The following is a 26134-nucleotide window of genomic DNA, read 5'->3' as shown; positions in this document are numbered from 1 at the left end:
CCATCTAAAGTTGCTTGCTCAGACAAGTATATGCTAAAAACAGGTGAATCTGAGTAGTGAAAACATTTTTAAAATTTATCATGGATGTTTATTCAGGAAGAGAAACAAGCAAGGAAAAGATCAACTGCCAAGAGAACATAAACCACTAGGTTTAAGTTAAATAAGGACACTAAACTTACAGGGCACAGAAAATAAATAGTCAGATTTTATGAAAATTACATAAGGCTGAATGTTCTTTTTTTTTTTTTAAATTAGGGGTTTATTTTTCCAAGAGGCAACCATCTGCTGTCAGGTAAGACATTACTGCCTCCAAGAGTTTACCATTGCTCCTACGCTAGTTCCCACTCCCTTAAAAGTTGGCAAAAAGAGAACAGGCTTGCTCTCCACATACAAAGCTACCTTTACTGGTAATTAAAGGCAGCAATGACATATGCTGAATTGCAGCTATTAAATTATGTGGATTTGTTTAATTTCACAAGTTTTCCTATGGCAGCAGTAATTTCTGACAGAAGAGCAAAGTGAACAGCTGGGAACACGAACACCTTAACTACCACTCATCTATCAGAGGTTAGCAGGTCTAAAAATGAGTGTTATGCAGTAAATTTTGAATTATCAGTTTAATTGAATCCATTAAAAAGAATTCATCTAGTTATTGGGATAATAAAACCCACCTACATAAGATTTTTTTTCTTATTTGCGAATCATGATGGAATCATTTTGCACATTTAAAAGGGGGAGACTAATCAAGGAACAAATTTGAAAATAACACTGTGTGCCATTACTGCAGTATCCATTTTGAACAAAATCAAGGCATTTATAAAACATGCTAACCCTTCATTAACGTAAGCTGTTGAATTCCACTAAGTTACAGAATAACAGACCTGTTCAAATGGACTTTTAGTCTTAATTCCTTTTCCACCACAGAAGACCCAGTTGTCTCTAAAGCCAAGGTTAGTGATGGACGTGCTTCCCAATTCAGCAATCAGCTTCCGTGCTTCCTCATTAAGCCTTGAACAAAACAGAGAAATTCAATATGTAAATAAAATTACACATTCTCAGAGCTTTTATTGTTCAATGCACCATTCAGCTTCAGTCTGATTAAACATAGTTTAAGGAAGCGAATATTGGGAAAGATCTACTTTTCATAATAAGATAACGATAGTTCTGAAATAAGCTGATCTTATGAGCTCTGCTCTTTGATATTATTATCTCAAGCAACCAGCACACAAGCCTATCAGTACACCAACAAAAGCCAAGAACCCTATCTTATGAGGATTTATACATACAACTCAAGGAATTTTAGCAATTCTCCCGGCAGCTACAAAGTCAACCTTTAAAGTAAACAGTGTTTGCAGACTCAAGTTGAAGCCTAGATAAAACACAAGCTCTCTTAGGTTAAAAGAATGACCTAAATACACAAAAGAAGTTCTTGTTTGCTCAAGTCAATTAATTTAAAATTCAGAATGCTACCCCACAGCATGGTTCAGTGCCTGTAGGTCCGTGTAGGAAAATACGGAAGGGAAAATTATTCTGTAGGAGACAAAACCTCCAAACAGCAGCTCTTTATTTCTTCCTACCAGTTACTATATTTGCCCGATTACTAAACATCACATACAACTTCTGATTATTACTACTTACTGAGATATAGTTGTGTGACTCACTTTAACAAAAACGATAAAAAAAATGATTACTTAATTTACTCTGGAGGTTATTTGTACACTCACACTTCAAGTTTCTACAACATTAGTGCAGCTTATATTTAAATAAAACCCACAACCTCACAATAATTTTTTTTTATCTTTTAAACATGATGGTTCTTCACAGTTTTAGTTGCTTCCAAGCACTGGCATTTATGATTAATATCAAGTTTCAATGGCACGGTTTGGGCTATTTTTTCAATATTACTAATAAGTACTTCCTGGCTATCAGAAAGAATGGGCCTTCCTGTTTAGCTTTGAAAAAACACCAGCTGAGACATGATTACTGTAACAAACTAACTGTACTTATCTAAATATTAAAAAACAACAACAGCTGGGAGATCCAGCCTTGTAATAAAGAAACATTAAATTGCTTTCTTCTCCCCAAAGTAGTGAATATACAGACCCTTTCAACCATTTACTGCAAATACCGCTCATTTCAAAGTCAGGATTTTGTCATAGGAAAGCTACTCCTACATCAGAGAGAGGTTGTAGATAACAAATTGCATTAAAAGATGGAAAAAAAAGAACGTACAGAACACATTAAGAAGTTAAATAAGTCTAAAACAGGAGGAAAAGAAAAAAAAATCCTTATTTTTCACTACAAAAAGTAATCCTTTTGACAGTATGACTTAAGTATGGAATAAATCTATTCTTTAGATTTGTATTGTAACCCCAATACAAATTTCTACAGTAATTTTACTATCTATTAAAGATGATCAAAGTTGAGAAGGTTAGAAGATACTGCTGAAAGAGTACTAAAACCTCTTATGATATGTCTATATTAATAAATTGAAATTAATCAATTGAAAAGCTTGATAGTGGAACAGTTCCAAACTTTGAGGCCAACAAGCATGAGGCTCACAGCAGTAAAATCTCACACCTCAAAACAGGAAGGGTACACGTAAGACTTAGTAGCAATGGTCTGTGCACATTTTTTAACTACCAAACTCTGTCTTGGAGTTGTTCTGAGAAAAGCACTGGATGAAACAGACCAATTTCCATCAGAGGATGTGTTCTCTCAGCCATGTCACATTTGTCCTACACTGTCTTCTTGTTGCATTAACACCTTTTCTCTGAGGGGTTAAAAAATCAGCATTTATGATTTGCAGAAAACACTTGGGATATTTCTGCTAATATGTCTAATTTAACATATATTAGACTGTTTGTTGTTAGTGATCATGAAAGTATAGAACTAAATCTATGTAAATATCACATCAGCATCATTAAATTAATCAACTGGAAGCATAGTTTCAAATCCCTTATCTTGCAAGAACAAAGCTTTATCAGAAGTGGTTGTGTGATAAAGAATGCTTTTCTTTTTTTCTTTTTTTTTTTTCCCAAGTACGAAACAGCATTTAAAATGTTAAGCAATATTAAGTGTATAAATCAATGACATACTTGGTTGCACCATCATCATATGTTCCCATTAACACTATGGTTCCATCCTGGATAGACTTAAGAAATTCAATAAATGGTGCCACATCTGGAAAGAGAGAACAAAAAAAAAATCATAAGCAGCAATCATTAGATATATAAATCTAATAGCCTGCAACATCTATTTAATTTAGACATTGCTAAATTAATAAGTATTAATATTTATAATTGTACTCATACATTTATAACAAGATCGTAAGTGTGAGGAAGATAAAATGCACAAGGAAGAACTCTCATTTTATAAAAAGGGTTTCATCTATACTGTGTAAAGACGTACCTGCTAGTGGGAACTTCTCAGGAGAATGAGCAGGTGTGATTAAATGCACCATGCTCCTCTTCTCTCCCCCATCCCCAACTATCTGTGTTTCTCTAAAGTTGCATTCTCCTCACAATTACTAAGGTTGAGGTCAAGCTTAAACCACCACAGCAAACGTACCCTAAAGGGGGCACACACAAGTGCACACACACGCACACAGTCAGGTTGTTTCTCTCTAACCATCTAGGATAACTGCGCTTACCTCCTCCCCACATGTCAAAGAATTTAGTGTCTAATGGTTCTCCTGTTTTACCTGAAGAGAAAGAAATATATGGTTTAATGAAATAGCCAAAGGTACTTCACAGACAACATGCCCAATTCCTCTTAATGACTGTCAAAGAAAGTACTGAAGAAGACACTACATAAATCATCAAGTACTTCTATCTTTCATGAAGACTTCTCCTTAAACTCTACAGCCATTTGTGAAAAGCTAAGAGAGGGGAAAAAAGATAGAAGATGCAAACTTCTGATTTTACTTCAAGTGGAACAAAAAAAAAAACAAAACACAAAAAAAGAGCAATAAAAATGCACTTAGCTTTTTTTTTTTTTTAAAGGCTCTTTTTGCAAAAAAGAGATAGTGCAGTTATAGTTTGCTTTTAGTACCACACAGGAAGTACCATACAGGAACAAAATGCATGTTCTGCTAGAAACTGCAAATACTTAGCTGATTTAAACTTCTAGAACAAATAGAGAAGAAAGCGAGTATTATACATTCATCATCATTTTTACTGTGCTGTCTACAACGTCAGTATTTGATGGAAGATAAAGTTTTGTTTTTAATAGATACATCATATAAAATCTGTAAGATGAGAAAGACTGGCAGCTATATAATACAGAACTGGGAGGTTTGTTTTTGAACAGACTGAGACAATTTAGGAGGGCAAAATAGGATTGAGTATTGTTCAAATCATGCTTTAGATAAACGTAAACCTGAGTACAATCCAAAAATAATATGAATTTATATTGCTGTGAAATGACAAAGTACTATCTCGCTGCTACAAGAAATTGCTTCCTATATATTAAGGACAAAACTGTCAGTACTGGTGTTCAGTTCAGCTTTCAAGCTGACACACAGGTAAATTTGTTAACTTTTAACGGAATCCTGACTATATAACATGGATGTATTTGGGGACAAGATCTCTATATATGGACTAATAGAATATACTGTTTCAAACTAGGAAATAATGAACTGTCTTTTTCATGTAGTAACACTGTTAAATAGGTTTCACTGAAAACAGTAAGAGAAGAATTTGGTGTATAGAATTTTATTAGTGGTGGCAATATACAAAATCAAGAGAGAGAGAGCCATTTTTTCATTCTATATGTACGTTAGAAAGTTACCTGATGTATCACTAAGATAACGATGATGGAACTCCACATTATTATACATTTTCAGACACAAAAATGCTCTGAGTTTTTCTACTTTCAAACTGTATGCTAAAAAAATGTGGAAGTGCCAAAATTTGACATTATCTCAGTACTGAATACTGCCTCTTCTCCTCCTCTTTCCTTTTCACCATCCCTTAATAGACCTTAAATTTCAGGAAGAATTTGAAAATGAAGACACTGCTCACTTAGAACATCACTTACCGTTGACCAAGGCCACATTTATTCCTCTGCCAACATTATTTTTAACTCCACTCATTAAACTGAAACAAAACAAACAATTTAATTTGTAACAGGACAATCTTCTGATATGTAGTATTTCAATTTTAAATAGGAACGATTAAATCGTAAGATACACATACTTGAAGACCATGTGCCCATGAGTACTTAAATGAAGCAAAATCTCCTACGTGCCCTTATGGAACCATTGAATTGAGAACAACAGATCTAATGTCCCTAATTGTAACCACTTTGCTTGAAAAAAAAGATGATTAAATGCTCAAAGTATGTGTGTATTAAAAATGCCAACAAAAATTAAGCACTATCAATTCAGTTAAGGAAATTCTTGCAGTTAAGGAGCCTGAAACATAAAGACCAATTTGAGGGGCTTAGCACAGTCACGTAACCAACATTTTAAGCTTTTTTTAAGCATATGATGAACAAAATCGTTAATGAGTGAATGACTTTCAAAATCGTTAATGACTGAACCAAAGTATTTAAAATGAATACTGAAGCATCACACTACTAAACAAGAAAGTCAAAGCAGATAGGTTTCCTATAACAGATAAAAGTATCTAAAGTCCAATGGAAATAGTTAATGTATTGATGGGACTTTAAACAGAAGTTGACTATAATCTCGGAGTACAATTAGACATCTCAACAAAACCACCACAATCTATGACAACATTGTTTGGCCAAAGCCAGAGCAGAAAAGGAGCTCAGAAAGTACAGACACACTGTGAAATGGAAGCTGTAAGGAAGAGCTAATGGGAATGTTAAGACTGTTAGCTACGGTGCCTTGGGCCATGGTGAGGGTACCACTCCAGTGAGAGGAAGCTCACAGATGACCTCATTATTTTTCACTGGCACTGTATGAAACTCTCTGTTCTACCTAGAAGCCCTAAATATTCTGGCAGTACCACTTTGAAGCTAGAAGTAAAAGCGTTAACATAAGCAAGGAGAAACAGGAATAAGGATTGAAACCCTATGAAGACAGTTAAGAAGTCTTTAGCTCAGATTTAAGAAAGCACTTCAGCATAAGCACAGTGGAGCATACCTCATCAGTTCCAAACACACTTTAACAAATGTGTCAATTCCTTCCTGACCAGGGTTGCTTTGACTTCCCCAGCTTGCTCTCAGAAGGGGCTGGCAAGCTTGTACAACCCTGCTACCTTCAAAACTTTTTTCAAGTAATTTCTTCTGTGACCACATGATTTTCAGGTCATGTCTGAGCAACTGTTCTAAGCTATGTTTCAGAAGGACTGCATCCTTGCACACACCACTGAAACAACCCATACTGATTCATTACTCATCCCATACTAATTCATTACTCATGAGCCAGAAACAAGAAATGCTGTGTTAAAAAAAATAAGGATAGAACCTTCCTCTCTGATGTTGTCTGTTGCACTTAGGATGAAGATACAAGCCAAAATTTAGATCGAATTCAGACAACTCCATATCCGGAACAGACTCAGTATCAGCGATTTCAGAGAGGCAGTGAATGACTACCAGTTAATGGCAACTCTTCGTATGGTGACTTCGGTTTTAAAGTAGTAGTAACCAGAGATGAAAGATTCCATATTCCTCTGTCAACCCTCTAACATATCATCTGCCAAACATTTGTGATTAGAAGAGGACTAGTAATTTTCTTCTAAAATACAGAATTCAGTTTTGGTCAGTAGGGAGTTCCAGAAGCGTTTTAGCCACTGGAAGACCATTACTTCTGTGATCACATCATTTTCACATCATGTCTAGGCATCAATTCTAAGCAACAGAAACAGATGGCAAATAGACTGAAAACAAAAAACAAAACCAGTGAAGCTCTGAATGCATTCCTTTGGTCACAGAAGATTTAGTGAACTTTAATTTACCAAAAAGAGTAAGAACTTCATTTCGTTTTTAACTACAATTCTCTGTAAATAAACACAAGTCAAAAAAAATCCAACACTGGGTTACTTAGGCACTGAAAAACCACACACACCTAACAGCTATAATGGACTTCAGATAACAAAAAAATCCTGCAAATATGAATACCAGAAGTAAAATAATTATTAAAGGTGGATGCTGTAACATCCTGCTATAAGGTTACTGCAGCACAAATATGGAACTGGCTTCTTTACAGAAGAAAAACTGTATGGAGAAGTTGCTAGTAAAGAGGTATAACTTGCTCCTTCTAAACCCATCACATAGCAACCACAATATTTAATATTTTGACAATGACTACAGTATATTGTTTTCTAGTTTGGATTATGCCCTTCCAATACAGAAAAGCAAGACCATAACTGAAATTCTACAGACCAGAGTTCCCACCGCAGTCCAAAATACCTATACAATAAAAAGGAAACACCGAGCACTTAAATGCACTGCAAATTATACCAGTAGTTCCAGTACTGCCAAACTAAATGACACCCTTGTTTAATACCGAGCAAAAACTTACACTGTAAACATTACGAACAATTTATGAAACCTTGTTCCTGCTTCCTCGTCTTGGAAGCACAAAGAAGAATATCAAGAAAAATTCAGCAATCCTGACTTAACCAGAAAAACACGTTTTGCAGGATTGTCAAAAAACATCACTAAAAAAAGAGCTACTAAAAATAAAATAAGTCCCTTCACAGTTCTGAGACACTACACACCTGAGATAGCTTGTGTGCTGTCACAAATACTAGTGGGTGTAATGTGAATGCTTTCTCACAGGAGGGCAGTAGTTTACCAGTTTTAGAATTCTTCCGAAAACTCACAATCAAGAAATGATGTCAGCTTTTGAAAGAGAAATCAAATGCATTATGAACAAAGGAGGAGATCATATAAAATTAATCAATTCTGCTGATGGACACTTCAATATACATTAAAAGTCCTCCTCACAAGGAATTAGCAAAGCTTTTTGCCAATTGAAACAGAACTTAAGACCCCAATAGTTGTGCATTAAGTTGTGCGCTAATATTAAAAGAACAGAGGATTTCTTGACAGTCACTACTTTTCATCACTTGCTTCAATGAAATATTCTTATTTCTGGGGGGACACGAACAACAATCTCTCCTTAGTTAACCAGTAAGCAAGACACTTAAAAAGCCTACAGTCCTGATGTTAAAATACTACTTGCAGTCTCATAACTTTTCATCAGTGAATCATCCTAAATCTTTGCAGATATTAAGCTTCCTAGCAACCAGGCTGAGATGCTGGCAAATTTTGGAACGTGAACAAAAAATCTCTCTGCAGGGAGACTGGATAAGATTTTCCAAGGCTGTAAAGGGAATGAATGCTATGAATGAAGAGAACCGAGCAGCCAGAAATAGTTTTTTAGATCACATAAAAATATTTTTTAAGTTTTATTTTTATTAGAGAATAAAGTGATGGAAAATATAATCCAGTACTTACAGATCTTACAGACCTAAACATTAACTGATCATTTATCCTATTTATGAGTTTTGCTGTTCACAGAAATGTTGCCATTTGCTCTAGAATTAGTGCTGACTGCTGCATGTGCTATCTGTACCACGCTGTACTTACATAGCATGGGCTGAGAAACAGCTAAACTGGGGTAGTTTAAATGTAGATGGAAGGCAAAGGCTGATTCTTAAAAAAATGTATCTATTACTTCTGACTATACTAACAGCATGTCTTTTCTGCCACATGACATTCAAAATTGAGTGGATAGATTATATCATACAAAATGGCATGCTGTGGGTGACAATGAGCAGTAGCAACCTAAGAGCAAAGAAACAGCCTAAAAATAAACATTAACATTCTAGTTATGAGGATTACTGAAAGTTATTCAGTTAAATACTCTTGACATAATATTGTTAACAATATTGTGTTAAAAATACTGTTATTAGAAATACAGGGCTTGAATAATTTTTCAAACAGTTCCTTTCTTCAACAAGGCTAAGTGCCAGGTCCTGCACCTGGGGCACAACAAGCCCATGCAGTGGTACAGGCTTGGGAAAGAGTGGCTGGAAAGTTGCCTGGCAGAGTAGGACCTGGGGGTGCTGCTCGACAGCCAGGTGAACATGGGCCAGCAGCGTGCCCAGGTGGTCAAGAAGGCCAACAGCATCCTGGCCTTCATCAGAAATGCCAGCAGGACCAGGGAAGTAACTGTCCCTTTGTACTTGGCTCTGGTGAGATCGTACCTTTGTTAGTAATAGAAGAAGAAATAATACAACATTGTTTAGTATGTTACATTTGCGATGTACTGTTCCGAGGCTGCGCTTGGAAGATACAAAATATATGTGCAAGGGTAACATGAGAATGCACCAATTCATGATGAGGAGTAAGGAGGATTAAAAGAATGCTCAATTTGCAAGACATCTAGATAACTGGGGCTTCTTGGACTCTGGGAACTGGGTCAAACCAACCTTGCGGTTTGGACTGAGACCAAGGGCTCAGAGAGCATGCGTGAAAAGGAAAGGTTAAAAAGTTCAACTCTGATGAAGACATCTTACTTCATCCCAACGACCACCCGGACGACCACCAGAGAGTAGTACGCAAGTGCAGAAGGACTGATAAGATAATTAGCATACGAAGCGAGGCTAGGTGGAGCTAGGAAATGAATATGCATAGATGAGTTGTGAAACCTAATGCATATGTAGTATCTTAGGAGATAAAAGAGAACTAAGAAAACACATCAGACGAAGTTAGATTTGGGCAGGCATGCCCCTAACTTCCGGCGCCTAATAAAGCACCTTCATATAATCACTTTGTGGATTATGTGTCTTCATGAACGCTAACATTTTGGCGACCCAGGTGGGACCTCGTGGGCACTGCTGAGGCGGCTCGCGAACTGATCACGCTCCAGCCGGCACCGAGGAGTTTCTCGGGGAGCCATCGGCCGCGACCGACCCCCGCTGCTCACAACGTACCTCTGAAAGGGTAAGAAAAAGGTGCTTTCTGGTAATCGGTACCGATCTGGTCTGGGAGCCTGCCGGTCAGACGCGGCGAAAGCCACGCACGGTTGGGCTAGGGAATTCCCGTGGTAAGCCTAGGCGCCGTCCGTCAGACAGTCGCGAAAGCGCTGCAGGTTCGGCATCAGTGGTCTGGTTTTGCTGCAGGCTCAGCATCTGGTTCGGTTCGGTAAAAGCTATAGCTGATAATGGAAAAACTTAAAAGTATTCTGGGCGGTAATGCTTCGGTACCGCGATCCTCCCCTTTGGGCTGTTTACTAGCACACTGGAAGGAGGGGTGTTTCGGGCAGGAGTTACGAAAGGGTAAACTGGTTGATTACTGTAATGTTTGGTGGCCACAGTATGAACTAGAAGATCAAGAAAGTTGGCCAGAAAACGGAACCTTACAGTACAATACTATCTTACAATTAATGTTATTTTGTGAGCGAGAGTGCAAGGGGCCTCTCTGTGTGATTGCGTGATTGTGTTGTGAGTGAGATGCAGCATCGCTGCGAAGCGAGTGCGGAGTTCCGATCCGCGGTTCCGTATTCTCCGCGAGGGGAGCGGCCGGAGACGAACGAAGCGCATGACAGACCGAAAAGAAGTGCTGCTTTATCCAAATGCTGATTGGTGGTGCCCAATACACGGGCCCGGCGGTGCATCTTGCAATCCTATTTCGTTCTTAAATGTTTTGAGTGTGACAAGGAGGAAGGTGGGAGCATTATCTAAATAACAGTTTAAAAGTTTCAGTATATTTGCGGTGGTGTTTGGTCGGTTTCCCAAGTATCGGGGGAGGGGGGCTGACTGATTATCAAAGCGGTAGAACAGAGAGCCACTTCTTTGGTGGTTCGGGCCTGAGCCCTGGGAATTTGGTAAGAAGGGGGAGAGCGAATTTATTTAGGCCTCAGTACCTTTTAAACCCCCGTCTTGATGGATAGACAGGAGTGATTCCTTGTTTTGTGTAGGCTTACTAACAAAGTGCATGAGAAAAATTAGCATTCGGCTTGAAATTCGGCCTTGTTGAAATGTAAATTTTGTGGAAAAGGTGGTATTGTTTGTCTAGAAGATGGAAGGCTGAGTGCTTCAGGTGTTTTTCCGAAGTCCTGTGGATTTACGATTGGAACGGGGGTCATTAATAATCTGAAATAGTGAAGTTTGTATGTGGAGTTTAATCCCAGAGAATTGGGACATTTGAGAAGACTAGGAAAACATAGTAAAAACCTGCAATAAAAAGGTTTGCGTGGAAATTGAAACAAGGGACAGTAATTAATATAAATAAATAAAAGGGAATGGGAAATCAAGGAAATGGGTAATATCCAAAACAAAGACGTTTTAAAGAAAGCCTCCTTGGGTGTATATTGGCACATTGCAAGGATATTGTCGGAAGGGGGAGTGGGGGGGGCGCGGAAAGCAAGAGGATTTCCACTAAGTATTGCAATCAATTGTGGCCAATATATAAACTAAATAAATAAACTAAATGGCCGCTTTATGGATCAATCGACTATAACAGTGTCTTGCAATTAATGTTGTTTTTGAGGAGAGAAGGAAAATAGGATGAAATGTTGTATACTGATATGTTGTTTCAGCATCTTGGAGGGAAAAGGTATGGAATTAAGTTGGCCCCTGACTGAGCCTTTGGTGTTGGCATTAGAAAAGTACGGGCTGGAGGAAGATAAAGGAAGTGTTAAAAGGGTTGTTGAAGGTGTTAAAGGTTTTGTGGCATGTAGTATTTAACAGAGCTGTTTGAAGTTGAATGAGCAGGGAAAGAGGATGTAGGAATGTTAATAGTTCTGCCTCAACCCGAGGCTGAGATCTCAAAATCGCGGTGTGAGCCCTCTGGGGCAGGGGGACCGTGATGGGTCCGGGAGAGTTGTCGTGGAAACAGAAAAGCAGCTAACTCTTAAAACAACCTGAGTTCCTGTGTGAGCTCAGATTGCCAATGGGACCGCTCAGGGAACTTTCAACCATTGCATTCCCCTGACCGACCCCTTCCCCCCCCCCCCCCCGAGACCCTTACCACCCCGGAAATTATGTAAATACCAAAATCTGGTTAAATTGGGAATTGAGAATCTGTTCCAACAAGGTCCAAAAGAAAACCCTATGGAATTTTTGAATTTTTGGACCAACTTTGAAATGCAACGAAAAAAAAAAAAAAAAGACAGAAAATTTGGACCTGGCTTCAGAAAACAAACAGAGGCAATTGGCTAGCCTCTTTCTAGGGCAATCAGCCCCTGATATCAGAAAGAATTTGTCTTAGGCTGCAGGATAAACTTACAACAGTCAGAAATGACGGGGACCTGGGGCATCTACCCTAGCAGGTCCACTAGTTGAAATAAAGCTAGGAAACGAAGAGAGAGGCTTGAATTTTTGTTGTTGTTGGTTACAGGAGCTTCTTTCTCTGTGTTAATTAGTCTGTAAATGTAATAGGAGCAACATATTCAGTGTTAAATAGTTTAAAAGGACGATTGGGAACTAAGACAACTACAATAATTGGAGCCACAGGGAAGGAGGAGGGACGGCCATTCTTACAACCCCTTGATTTGCGTTTTGGGGGTAAGGAACTAACCCATGAATTTTTGTATGTACCAGAATGCCCGATTCCACTCTTGGGACGGGATCTATTAGCTAAATTAGATGCAACAATAACCTTTGAGGATGGAGAATTAATAATGAAGGTACCTGAGTCCAAAGTAGGACAAATCCTAATGATCAAAGATAAACCCTTTGTTAATATTCCAAGAGAAGTAGAAAATGCAGTTATACCAACAGTATGGGAAACAGATATACCAGGGAAGTTGAAACTGGCACAACCGGTAAAGGTGGAATTAAAGGAAGGAGCCAAACCTGTTCGAATCAAACAATATCCACTTAAGATAGAAGCTAGGCAGGGGACAGTGAAAATTATTGACAGATTTCTCAAACATCAGATTCTGGAAGAATGTAAATCGGAATATAATACTCCAATTTTTCCAGTAAAGAAGCCGAATGGTGAGTATAGATTGGTACAAGATCTTAGAGCAATAAATGAAATAACAAAGGACATTCACCCGGTAGTGGCTAATCCTTACACATTGTTAACATCTGTGAGAGAGATATATAAATGGTTTACTGTGATAGATTTAAAGGATGCCTTCTTTTGCATACCTCTTGATAAAGATAGTAGAAAATTATTTGCCTTCAAATGGGAAAACATATTGAAGTTTTTGTACCACATATGGTAACAACTGTTTTAGAACAAAAGGGGGGCCACTGGTTATCACCCAGCCGAATGATGAAATATCAGGCAATACTAACTGAACAAGATGACGTAACCTTGAAAACAACTAACCTGTTAAATTCAGCAGTATTTCTAGGAACTGTTCCAGAAGAAGGACCGTTGGAACACAATAGTGTGGAAATAATCGAACATACCCATGCCAGCCGCGAGGATTTGAAGGATGTACCCCTTGAAAGGTATGACTGGGAACTTTTTACTGATGGTAGTAGTTTTGCGGAGAATGGAACACGATATGCAGGGTATGCAGTAACAACCCTGAAGACAGTAATTGAAGCAAAACCTTTACCACCTGAAACATCAGCACAGCGAGTGGAACTGATAGCCCTACCTCGAGCACTGGAACTGAGTAAAGGAAAGATGGTAAATATTTGGACAGATTCAAAGTATGCTTTTGGAGTAGTCCATGTTCATGGAGCATTATGGAAAGAAAGAGGGCTGTTGTCCTCACAAGGAGCCAATATAAGCTATCAAGAGGAGGTGTTAAATTTGATAAATGCGGTACAAAAACCAAAACAAGTGGCTATTATGCACTGTAAAGCTGATCAAGGAGGAACCTCAAAAATATCAGAAGGGAATCGGCTGGCAGATCGAGCAGCTCGACAAATTGCTCGGGAGGTGTGGAATGTAATGGCTTTGGTACCACTCAAGGTAGGCCCCACTTGTCTTAATCTTCCCAAGGAACCAAGATATTCACCAGAGGATGAGAAATTAGCACATCTCCTAAAGGCCCGAAAGAACTCTGATGGACGGTATGTAACCGCTACGGGCCAGGTAGTAATACCCCCCTTGGTGATGCGAGAAATACTTCAGACAAGACATAATGAGTGTCACTGGGGTGCAGAGGCAATGGTAACATTTTAAAACGTAGCATTATCTCTACACATATGTTAACAATGGCAAAATCAGTAATGTCAAAGTGTGAGATTTGTCTGAAAAATAATCCAGTAGCAAGAAAACATGCTGAAATGGGAAGAGTTAGAGTAGGAATAGAACCAGGAGATTACTGGCAAGTTGATTTTGTAGAGTTACCTAGGACTAGGGGATATAGGTATTTGTTAGTAGGGGTTGACACCTTTTTCAGATGGCCAGAAGCCCTTCCCTGTCGCACCAATCAAGCTAAAGAGACAGTAAAATGGTTACATAATGGAAAACTATTCCGAGGTTTGGGGTACCATTAGGAATATCCTCGGATAGGGGGCCGCACTTTGTTTCATCTGTGGTTAAAGACGTAAGTCGGCTATTAGGAATTTCTTGGAATTTACATACTGCATGGAGACCCCAATCTAGTGGACAGGTAGAAAGGATGAACCAAACTCTAAAGGGACAGATCAGTAAAATCTGCCAGGAAGCCAAAATACAATGGCCACAAGCTTTGCCTATAGCTTTACTGAGAATAAGGATAAAGCCAAGGAGTGGAATGTCAGTAAGCCCATACGAGATTACGTATGGAAAGCCTTATGAATCCCCAGAACCAAATCCTAATATGCATATAACAGGGAACCAGGATGTTTATAATTATGTATTGTCTCTTGGTAAAAGTTTAGCTCAACTTCGAAGTGTTCTGGTGTGGAACCGACCGTTGGCACTGGAAAATCCTGTCCACAACATTCAGCCAGGTGACCAAGTGTACATTAAAAACTGGAATGAAGAACCCCTGAGAGAACGGTGGGCTGGACCTTATCAAGTATTATTGACTACTTTTAAAGGTAGAAGGGGTGGATGCTTGGATTCATTATACTCGGGTGAAAAAGGTTCCCGAATTTTGGTCAGTGCGAGCAATCGGAGATACAAAACTACAGATGAAGCACGTATAACCATACAATGTTGGGGTTCTTAACAACAGTAACGATAACAGTAATTGTTTTGTGTAAATACCTTGTAATTGGGTTCCTAGAAATACCAGAAAAATATAAGAAAGAGGAAATATTCAGAGGAGAAAATGTTACTTTGGAATGTGGAATGCACAACGATAAACCAATAACAATTAGCTCTCTACAGGTGGTCTGGGAAAAAAATAAGTGACTCCGGACAGAGCCAGGAAATATACGTAGACACAACCAGGGACAATACAGGATTGAAGGCTGGATGGAAGGGGAAGGCGTACGTAAGTAAAACCATAGAATTGGGCCAACAACTGAGAGGAGCTACCACCTGAACCCTGTTTAGTGTTACTAAAGTCAACAAAGGAAATTACCGGTGCGTGGTAACACATGAAAATAGCACAGATTACGGGATAAGAGAGATATTGGTATATCCGAAATTGGATAAAGGAATATTGGTAGCCCACTGAAAAGGATCTAGAAGAAAAAGAGAGGGCCAGGCACCATGGACACAAGTGGTACAGATCCCACCTAGGCAACCATCAGAGAATTTACTGGTAGGATTGATTAAAGATTTTGCCATAATGAAAGGAACTGATAGAATTACTGCTTGTTTGCCCATTCCAAAAGCAACAGGGGACCCGCTTGAGTGGGGTATAATAACCTCCCCACTGCCCCAAGTAAAAGGAAATGAAACAATTCAATGTAAAGAAGTGAAAGTTTTAGAGAGGATAAATGTTACACAATACTATAGGAAACTGAGCCCCCAACATCAAGGTCTGAATGTGAAAAGAAGAAGAACTACCATTTCATAATGATAGGCAGATTTAAGAATGTGGAACAGTGTTATTACGATGAACTACGTGTAGTAGAAGGAGTTAGAGAAAAGATTGTTTGGGAATGTCAAGAGAAAAATGAGCCAAAAGGAATGAAAGGGTGAGATAGTGATTGGACAGTAAGTTTATTGCAGAAATTCCAGTATGGAGGGAATACATCATGGTGTATTAAATGGCAGGGAAAGCAGAATGGAACTGATCAGTTTTATACAGTAAGCCGGGTTGATAGTAGTGGTAGACAAGAGTCAACAAAGGTAGCTTGGTGGACTTGTGAGAAGAAATATACTTGCGACAGTAATAATGAAGATATCGAGCACTTACTTCCGGTATTGATAGCTCTTAGGGCAGGATGTGCTTGCCGAGGAATTAAGTACAATTCGGAAAGAAATAGCCAGGCTAGTCAAGTCGCAGTGGATTGTAGCTATAGTACCATACAAAGTCCAGGACAATTTGTATGGGCAGCCAGTGATGGAACTTGGACTACACACCCGCCGATAGATGGGGAAGTAAAAGAAATAACTCTAGGACTCCCTCCCCACACTGCGTCCAATATGGAAAAAGTCTCCTTTTAAGGGAAAGTTGGAAACCCTACAAATTAGTAGGGCAAAAAAGAAGTTTAGAAGAAGGGGCAGATGAAGATATATGGCATGAACCCTCGGATGGAGTAAAATTCAATTGGGCATTAGAATCTCTATTTGCAAAGGTAGCTACTTATCGAAATAGGGAAATGATTTATAAACTTACAGGACAAGTGAGTAGGCTTGCGAGAGCCACAAAAGAAGGCTTTAGAGACCTTAATATCCAACTACAATCTACAACTAAAATGGTGCTACAAAATCGATTGGCATTAGATACACTGTTATTAAAGGAACATGGAGTATGTGGATTTCTAAAAGATCGTATTGATCATTGCTGCATCCACATTCCAAATGTGACTATTGATGTAGAACATGACATAGAACAACTGGCTCGAGTGGAACAAGATGCAGAACAGGAAGAGAAAGATATGACAACAAGCTGGTTGGATAAAATTTTTAGTGGATGGAATATTAGTAACTGGGTTAAGTCCTTACTGGAGACAATAATTATATTGGTGATTGTAGGGGTACTAATTTGGTTAACATTTATAATGCTGAAAAGTCTGATTCTAAGGAAGACAACCTGGAACCGGACAGTGATGCAAACTATTGCTCGGTAAATGGAACCACATCCTCAATATCCTCCACCGGCATCTAACAACTTTGGATTTCAGAGAAAGAATCTGAGGAACCCAGGAGGTGAAATGGAATGAAAACCAAATAGACAAGATCAGTTTCAGATCAAGTGAACCCAACCAGAAGAGCGAATGTAACATAAAGCAGAAGTGGTGGACTTATGAAATGTTGTGACAATCCTAATCTTTGTAATTTCCTTGATTCTTAATGATGTAATTTTCCGTGGTTATATTATTGGTGAGCACTGAGTGTAAAATATTTTAGTTAGTTAGTGAAAGCATTTGCCCTCCTTGAAAGGAGTGAAATGCTTTCAAAGGGGGGAAATGTTAGTAATAGAAGAAGAAATAATACAACATTGTTTAGTATGTTACATTTGCGATGTACTGTTCCGAGGCTGCGCTTGGAAGATACAAAATATATGTGCAAGGGTAACATGAGAATGCACCAATTCATGATGAGGAGTAAGGAGGATTAAAAGAATGCTCAATTTGCAAGACATCTAGATAACTGGGGCTTCTTGGACTCTGGGAACTGGGTCAAACCAACCTTGCGGTTTGGACTGAGACCAAGGGCTCAGAGAGCATGCGTGAAAAGGAAAGGTTAAAAAGTTCAACTCTGATGAAGACATCTTACTTCATCCCAACGACCACCCGGACGACCACCAGAGAGTAGTACGCAAGTGCAGAAGGACTGATAAGATAATTAGCATACGAAGCGAGGCTAGGTGGAGCTAGGAAATGAATATGCATAGATGAGTTGTGAAACCTAATGCATATGTAGTATCTTAGGAGATAAAAGAGAACTAAGAAAACACATCAGACGAAGTTAGATTTGGGCAGGCATGCCCCTAACTTCCGGCGCCTAATAAAGCACCTTCATATAATCACTTTGTGGATTATGTGTCTTCATGAACGCTAACACCTTGAGTACTGTGTTCTGCGTTGGGCCACTCACTACAAGAAGGATATTGAGTTGTTTAAGTGTGTGCAGAGAAGAACAATGAAGCTGGTGAAGGGAGTAGAAACCAAAGACTTACGCGGAGTGGGCTGAGGGAATTGAGGTTCTTTAGTCTGGAGAAGAGGAGGCCAAGGGGAGACCTCATCACTCCCTGCAACTACTTGAAAAGAGGCTGCAGTGAGGAGGATGTCGGTCTTTTTTTCAAGTGACAAGCAATAGGACACAAGGAAACAGTCGCAAGTTCCACCAGAGGAGGTTTAGATTAGACATTAGAAAGAATTTCTTTAGGGAAAGGGTTGTCAAGCATTAGAATGGGATGTCCAGAGAAGTTCTAGGCTTCCCATCCCTGGAGGTACTTGAGAGAAATATGAACATGGTACTACCGTACATGGTTTAGCGATGGGCTTGGTTGCTCAGGTTGATGGTTGGATTTGAGGTTGAAAAAGACCTTCAAGATCGTAAATGATTCTATGATTCATTTCACAGTTCAATTTTACAGTTTATTTACTTAATTGTGCTGATGTCAACTAACTACCAATCATTAAAATATTTTTTCCTTTTGAAGAAATATGATAAAGAAAAGTTGAAAATATGTTCTGTCACTGGTACAATGTAAACAGATACTTTAAAAAAATGACTGGCAAAAGACAATCCACAGCAGTTTTAGCTGATTACATTCAATTAGAAGTATCAAAAGTAATTACTTAAGACAACAGTTGTGCACTGAATTACAATTACAGACACAAGAACAAGTTACTTGGAGGAAAAACTGTATCTGACTGCATAAAGTCTCACTACTCCAAAAGCCTCTAAACCTAAAATAAACTGTTAGCTATCTTGCATGCATTAAAATTGCATACATCTCAGCATTTACTGCAGAGTATTAAATACGTTTCATCACAGATTAAGTTATAATGAAGTATAATTTTTTCATGTGGTCATACTGTAGACAAAACAAAATCTACAAAGAATCATTTAAATCAACAATTCTGTGCACAAAGCAATCCAAGGCAGCAGTTGAAAGAGATATTTTAAGACAACAGGTAAAAGTACTTACATGTTATCTTCTACGCAAATTTTAGGTCCAACTACATTTGCTGCTCCACTTGCCATTTTGAACGCAAAATGTTTTTCAGGACAAGCTTTAGAGATCCCACATTTGTATCTTGGAGGTTTTGTGGCTTTCAAAAGGAAATAAAACAGGATTTTAGAGAAAACCAGGAATTTAGGAAAATCAGGGAAAGAGGAAAATTACTTTCTGATTGCATTTAAAGTGTAATTAAGACTTTCCAAACTATGAAAATTCAACATTCTTTCTACTATTAGTGAAAGCAAGTCACAGCAGTAACACATGCATATGAATACTCACAGCGTGCAGCTGCATCCAATGCTGATCTAGCTGAAAAGCAAAAGAGTTTTACAAGATGTTACTATTAAAATGTCATCTGCTATAAAATATCCTATAAATTTAAAACCTTTCAATGCTTCTATAAAAATAGATTGGTTGAAATAAAGTATCAAATACATATGAACACTAGGCTACAATGTAAAAAACATTAATCTTTACATGGCAGAAAAATGAAAATAGTCAGGGAACATGTTTAGAAGAACTATCTTAATTTATGGATCGCTGATTAAAATAAAAAAACATGGAGATAAAAATTCAAAACAACCAGGGATCTGTGGAGGTGTGGGTGCTGAAGTGAAATTAATTCCTGTCTTACAACAGAATTTGAGCCTGTCAAAAATAAGTGCTACAAATCAGAACCTTCACAAGGATGTGATTCCTTTCATTCAACCCTGGAACTCTGCAGTTTAGGTGTATTTGAACCCTATCGTTCATGACTCCCTTTCTCAGGATGGGGAAGGACAAGTGACATCACACATACCTACAGTTCATCTGTAATATGCAAAGACACCTCTCTTCAATAATTATTAATGATGCCACTGGTGACTGGTTCAGATGTATGCCCACACTGCAGTAAGCTGAGTTAAACAGCATGAACCCTATCCATGTGCCCAAAATGGAAAGTCCCTTTCAAGATAAAGTTGGTTCAAAACATATATCTTGAATTTTACGTCATCTAAGCTGGTAATTATTTTCTGCACAGAACTCAGCACATCTGAAATGTTTTGATTATTGAACATGGCAGTGTAACTATGCAAACAACAAAATCCCACCCAAAGCACAGAATTTTGAAGTGCTTAAGCAACAGAAAGGCAGAGTGTAGAATTCCAGAGACATCATTCAAGTCACAGAGTTTACAAACCCGGACTATGACTAATTACCAGCAAGAAAAAAAAAAAAAAGGGTAAAAACGAATGCATACTTGGAAGGTGAGAGAATCAAACTGATTAATGAAGTAGGTTAAATATTTCATATGGGCAATAGTATTAAAATACACAAAATTCATAAGAGCTTAAGTCAAGCTTACAGTAAAATAATATGCTATTCTTGATTACGGCTCAAATAAATATTAACAGATGTTTGCAGAAAACAGTGACTTATCACTTACCAAATATGTGTCCTAAGTTTGCTTCCATTTTTATTTCAAACACTTGAGATATGACATAAAATGTCAATAAAAATATTGCTACAACTACCACCAACTTTGCAGCACCTATTCAGAAGTGGAGGAAAAAAAACCAGTTTTAACAAAAATTAATCTGTAAGCGATAAGATTAAGTTTGTCAAAATCAACTACACGAAAAATTTGTATAGCGTGACATCAAGAGGAACTCAGAAACACAATGAGGAATTGTGGACTCACCGAACAGTAATCTGCACAAAAAACAACATCGCGATGTAGGATGCAGCTGAGCCACTTCACCAGGTTGCTATAACAGATGTACCATGCTCTCAGCCATGAAAACTCACCTTGTTCTTTCTGCAAGCTTCATGCTTCTCTGACATCACGGTTTACCAACACACCTCAGCAGCCAGGAGAAACCACATACTTTTCTGTGGAAACCCAGCTTAACAAGATGAACTTCGCTGATTTTAGTGGCTGCTGTCCAAGTGGAAAGTCCTGCCCTCTCCATCCCACTTCCCTGTTCTTAGTCCTCTGTATCTGTTTCTCACTGTTCATGAATACTCCCTTTCTTTTTTTCCCCCTCAGACTGAGATACCTCAGTTTTAACAGATAAACCAGACTGAGTGATTAGGGATCTGCTGATATAACGTAGCTTGTCTCCTTTGGTCAGTCAGGTCTGAGCATTACATAAAAATAATAAGAAAATAAATTACAGGCCTTCGACAAGAGTTAGAAAACTTTGAAGATCTAATTTAAAAAGTAACAAAAAGCAGTTCCTCACCCCTGCCCCTTTTAATATGTTATGGTCTCAGATGGCTTGAAATTTTAACAAGCTTAACTTACTCCAGTGCTGAGCAGTCAAGCCACCTCCAAGAAAAAGAACTGGAAGCACACAACCAGAGCAATTTAAATCTGAAATGGAACTCTGCCATTTTCTAACATCATTTTCAATATATTTTAAAAAAATATTCTGTTTTTATATTCTCGTAAATTAATGACTGTCAGAGAAGTTAGGTGAGGAAGCGTCTGCTCAATCTCACCTTCCTGTCTCACCTCGGTATGTCAAACTGTTTGAAAGAAGCAACACTACAGCACACTTGTTTCTCAGATGGCCATCCAAATAAACTGTTCAGAAAAAAAAACACGCACTCCTGCAATCTTAGATTAGGCTGTTTAGAAAAGCTTAAAATAGATAGATTACTCAGCCTTCTTCAGAAGGATGAAAGATGTTAATCAATCCTTCCAAAGGCTAGAAAAGATAGAAGAAGAAAAAGACTTTTGTTTGCTCGCAGTTTGGACTTCCTCTCCCGTTTCACATGTGTGACTGTATACATACTACTATGTAGGAAAACAGAGATACAAACTTAATTTAAAAACATTACACTGGAGCTCCAAAGATAAATGCATTTGAAGGGAAACAGATGATCTGAACATAAATTAAGAAGTGGAAAAGAAAGGGCTTCAAAGCAACGTTTGCTCAAAAAGACAAGATGGTACCAGATTTTGGAATGAGTCACACAGCAAGTGGTACTTGAAAAGCATGTTGTTTCAGCAGATAGTAGGCGAGATGAACAAGTACTCAGTATGAGCACTAACCCTCCTCTCCACCTATATTCTGACCCCTTCAACTGAATTTTAAGTGCTCCCTCTAAGTGGGAGGCAAGAAATCTCCTTGAATATTTGTGTAGTATTTGAACCAAAACAAGCCTGTTTGCTACAGGTTAAACATTCTGTATGAACCACCATAACTTTTTGTCTGTAGGTTTTAGTGACAGAAGTAGTTAGCTGGAAGACAAAAAGAGGTTGGGGAAAGTCAACCATCTTCCAGGTGATTTGGCAATCTTCTAAAAATCACAGCATTCTCCCAGTTCTTTATCAGCTTTGCTTTAACAGGTTGCTCACAGTTATACTTACTGATATTCCGTAAGTACATTGACTAACAACAACCTTAAAAATCAGGAGTAGTTTAATTCATCAATAACGCTAACGTGCAACGCTCTTGGAAAAGAGGATGTCACTGTCTCCTAGGAAAGCCAAAAGCTGATCCTTCTGCAACTACCACTACCACTTTTGATTAAAGTGCAGTGCATCAGAATGCCAAACCTGCTCAGTTGCCACACAAATGTAGCAGGCTATTCAACTGCAAGAAAGTGTCTAAAACAATATTTTCTTATAGTATTATTTTTTAATAACCGCTGCACCTTCTGTCAAGTCAAATCAGTTTCTCAAACACTGTACTGAAGTAACATACCTCTACTAAAGGCTTTTTATAGCTTTCAACCTCCCTATCACCATTCAGGAAGACACTATATTATAGAAGTGCATGGAACTTTTGGTTGCAGTGTGGGGCCGAGAAGAAATTGCTTAAGCCATCAATTGACCATTTCCTTGTTCCTTCACCATCTTACAGTTAGCAGCCAAAGTAGATCAAGTCATGATATCTTAAACTGTCACTGCAGATCAGCTGAAGGAAGTGTTGTAACCAGCTGTTTGCTCTGAGACTATCCCAAATTCCAAAGCAGGTTCCAGTTAAACAGAATAGCAATGCTTGTTCTGCCAGTTATGTTTACTTTAAAACCTTATATTACCGTCACAACTTGTTAATGCTGTCTACAGATTGTTTCACAAATGACAAAAGCCCAATTTCAGTGTGTGTGCTTACCTGCTATTCTCATCTTTAATCTTCAGCCAGGAAACAACACTACTGCATTAAAAAAAGCCACCTATGGGGGGGAAAAAGGCACACCATTGTAATTAGTCTAATTAGCACTTCTGTGATGAGTTAACTGTAAAAACACCGTGGATTTTCTAGCCAGTAGTGATGATTGTACAAAATAGTTAACTCTTCACACTAACAGTAAAGGAAAGAAGATTGATGATGGATCTCTGATGTATCACTTTCATTTGTTACTCCATGAAACAAGACATCTTAAAAACTATTACTTTCATTTAATCAAATCTACTACAAATTCCATTCACTTTCAACCCTTTAATCTATGGCATAAGTATTTAACAGAGCTCTTTCTAAGCAGTCTTTGATTTCTTAAAGCTATGTGTTAAAAGCCAGCAATTTATGTGCATTGCTCCAAAATCCTATTGACTTTTGGATGTTAAGTTGCTATTTGGTAACCTAACATAATAAACCATACCTTGGAGAGAAAAGATATAAGCACTTTGTTCTTTGGGATAAAGCATTCAATGGAACTGCGAGATCCTTGTATTACAGAAATGCAATAACACATCTGTCACTCATAGCAGCATCCAGGAGATTCACGTTATGGCCAACGGTAGCAGAAGCAACAACGCTAGAATTGACTATTTCAGGGTAAACTAAAAATCATTGCCTAGGAGCAAAAGCCACGTGAACACTCAAAAGTTTCTTGTTAGAAGAGCTTGACACTGCATGAAGTCAAAGGTGCCACAACCTACACGGGCCTTCCTCAAAGGCTACCACCACCTCCTCCTCCTCCTCAGCATCCCTTGGGCTCTGCCTACAAGACCGCTGCTGCTGGCTCTGTACGATGACACTGTTCCTGGCCACACCACGCCCAAACCGCACTGAGTCGGGACACCTTCTGCCAAGTCTCCCCTTACTCCCGACTCGAGAAGCACAAAGCAAAGCAGCTGACCACTGGGCACCCCCGGCACTGACGTGGTATCCAAGCAAAGCAGGTATGGCAAACACCATATGGTCTTGTGGTCTTTCATGGTAACCTACCACAGGTCCATTAGAAACACTGCAATTCCTTTTACAATATTTAGATAGTTTAAGCATGTAAACATTTATTTTTTAATGAACCAAAGTAAGATTTTGGTTGGAAGCAGAACAGTTCGAGTAGTGTACTCCATCTCCTCTGTTACTATGATCATAAGCAAGGAGAGCTCTTGGTTACTTTCGGAAATACATGAGGCATTCGGACAAGGAACATTCTGTAATAGTAAAGAAAATCTGCTTCTAAATTTGCATTTTACCGCATAAGTGATTGCACTTACTGCAGTAAATAACTATTGCCATTCAGTGATGATGTTGGATCACCTACACTAAGGCTGAACTTGAAAACATGTAAGAAATCATCATTTTATTTGAAGTAGCTGTCCCACACCCACCTATCACAAAACCTGCAGTAGCCCTAATGCTCTGTGCTCCTATATCGTCATTCTGAATACCATCAAAAATACTATCTTTAGAAATTATTTGAAACACTAAGACTAGAAGTCAGGAAACACAAATCATTTGAGAAGATCACCAAAACCAAACATAGTTCTCAGAGTCTAGGCCAGGGAGGAAAACCTGATATTATATAAACACTTTTTGCTTTCACTTAAATCAGAATCTGTAAGTTCAATCATTGGTGTCCAGATCCTCTTTGCCAAAAACACCATCATTACGATGTACTACTTAAAAAATAATTAAAAAAAACAGCTCAGCAGAGAAAAAACATTAGAGATCAAATACAAGTATAGAAATATTTCTACTCCATGAGAATTTGAAAAATAAATATCAGTGTAAAAACTGAAGAGCAGACAAGTATCTGAATACTAAGGTTATACTACAAGGGAAATTTCATAGCATATTATGGACACAGTACATCCATTTTATTTATGTCCACATATATTCTATATTCTACAGCCACTGTATCTTCTTTCAGTGGAAGACTTATCGTATAAGAAGGTATAAAGAACCATGGCGGGGCATTTTACATACGATATACAATGCCTTACTTCTACAGGCCTGCACAAGCACAATCCACGACATACATCTTGCTTCCATTTTCTGCAGTGATGTTGCACTGTTGTTAGACAAACACCTTCAAGCAACGAAACAAATGATTACAATCAGGGCCCAACTGATATAAGAAATTTATTTAAAAGTTCACCTACAGAATTATTCTAAGCTCTCTTCTTGCTCGCCCTCCCCCCCCGAAAATTCATCAACATTAAAGTAAACACTGTCTGTAGTTTGAATAACCACAATACTGTTTCAAGTCAGCAGTGAAAATATAGTTTCCTCTTTTCATTTTTCATAGATTATGCCGTAACTTGAAAGGAATTTAAGTTACATAGATACTCTTTTTCCTAAATGACAGTACAGAATATATTATTCCAAAAAGTGATGGGGTTTGATCTACAGAATAAATACAGGGACACTACAGTACAGACATACGTTGCACAGCATTTTCCAAGTGCAAGAGAAATTAACTTATGAACAAAATGATCTTTTCCAATACAATATTATCTTACCACGTTTTTTAATTAAAGAACAGTCTATTAGCCATTTATGAATGCCCATAGACCATCACTTCACGTCTTTGGTATTAGACCTCATAATTGGAATTCAGAAATGATAAAAAAAACAATTTAAGAATTTCTCATAGTGCTTAATTTACTTTAAAATAAAAAAAAGAAAAAAGACCAAAAATGAAGTAGCTCAGACTCAGATGCACAAAACCAGCAGCAACAACATTCTTACAAATGCTTTAGAAATTAGCTAAAAAACCTACCACCAACAAAACAAACGAAAAAACACCACCACTATTTTTGTCCTCTTTGACATAACATCC

The 26134-nt window shown here is 38.2% G+C and overlaps 1 protein-coding gene and 1 long non-coding RNA gene across 4 annotated transcripts in view; one reads left to right on the top strand and one right to left on the bottom strand.

Annotated features, from left to right (window-relative positions):
• Positions 1-26134, bottom strand: part of FAM3C (FAM3 metabolism regulating signaling molecule C) — a 39884-nt gene that overhangs the window by 2446 nt on the left and 11304 nt on the right. For 2 of the 3 annotated variants that reach the window (XM_083803110.1, XM_083803111.1), the window contains exons 2-9: positions 23236-23296; positions 20556-20660; positions 19409-19438; positions 19097-19220; positions 5041-5099; positions 3653-3703; positions 3099-3183; positions 882-1008 (exon numbers count right to left, since the gene is read on the bottom strand). In XM_083803110.1, coding sequence (XP_083659236.1) covers positions 882-1008; positions 3099-3183; positions 3653-3703; positions 5041-5099; positions 19097-19220; positions 19409-19438; positions 20556-20660; positions 23236-23248 — 594 coding nt within the window. In that variant the 5' untranslated portion in view covers positions 23249-23296. Of the gene's footprint in view, positions 1-881; positions 1009-3098; positions 3184-3652; positions 3704-5040; positions 5100-19096; positions 19221-19408; positions 19439-20555; positions 20661-23235; positions 23297-25295; positions 25382-26134 lie in introns of all 3 variants that reach the window. The other variant, XM_083803112.1, reaches the window with a different exon arrangement.
• On the top strand, positions 9188-17965 carry LOC310883183. The gene is made up of 2 exons (XR_014573362.1): positions 9188-9924; positions 14757-17965. It is a non-coding gene; the product is annotated as an uncharacterized lncRNA (long non-coding RNA).

This window comes from Anser anser (genome assembly GCF_964211835.1).
Source record: "Anser anser genome assembly, chromosome: 1".
In the NCBI taxonomy this organism is placed as follows: domain Eukaryota; kingdom Metazoa; phylum Chordata; class Aves; order Anseriformes; family Anatidae; genus Anser; species Anser anser.
The sequence above is the reverse complement of the archived record's forward strand: the minus strand, read 5'-3'. Positions and strand labels throughout refer to the sequence as shown.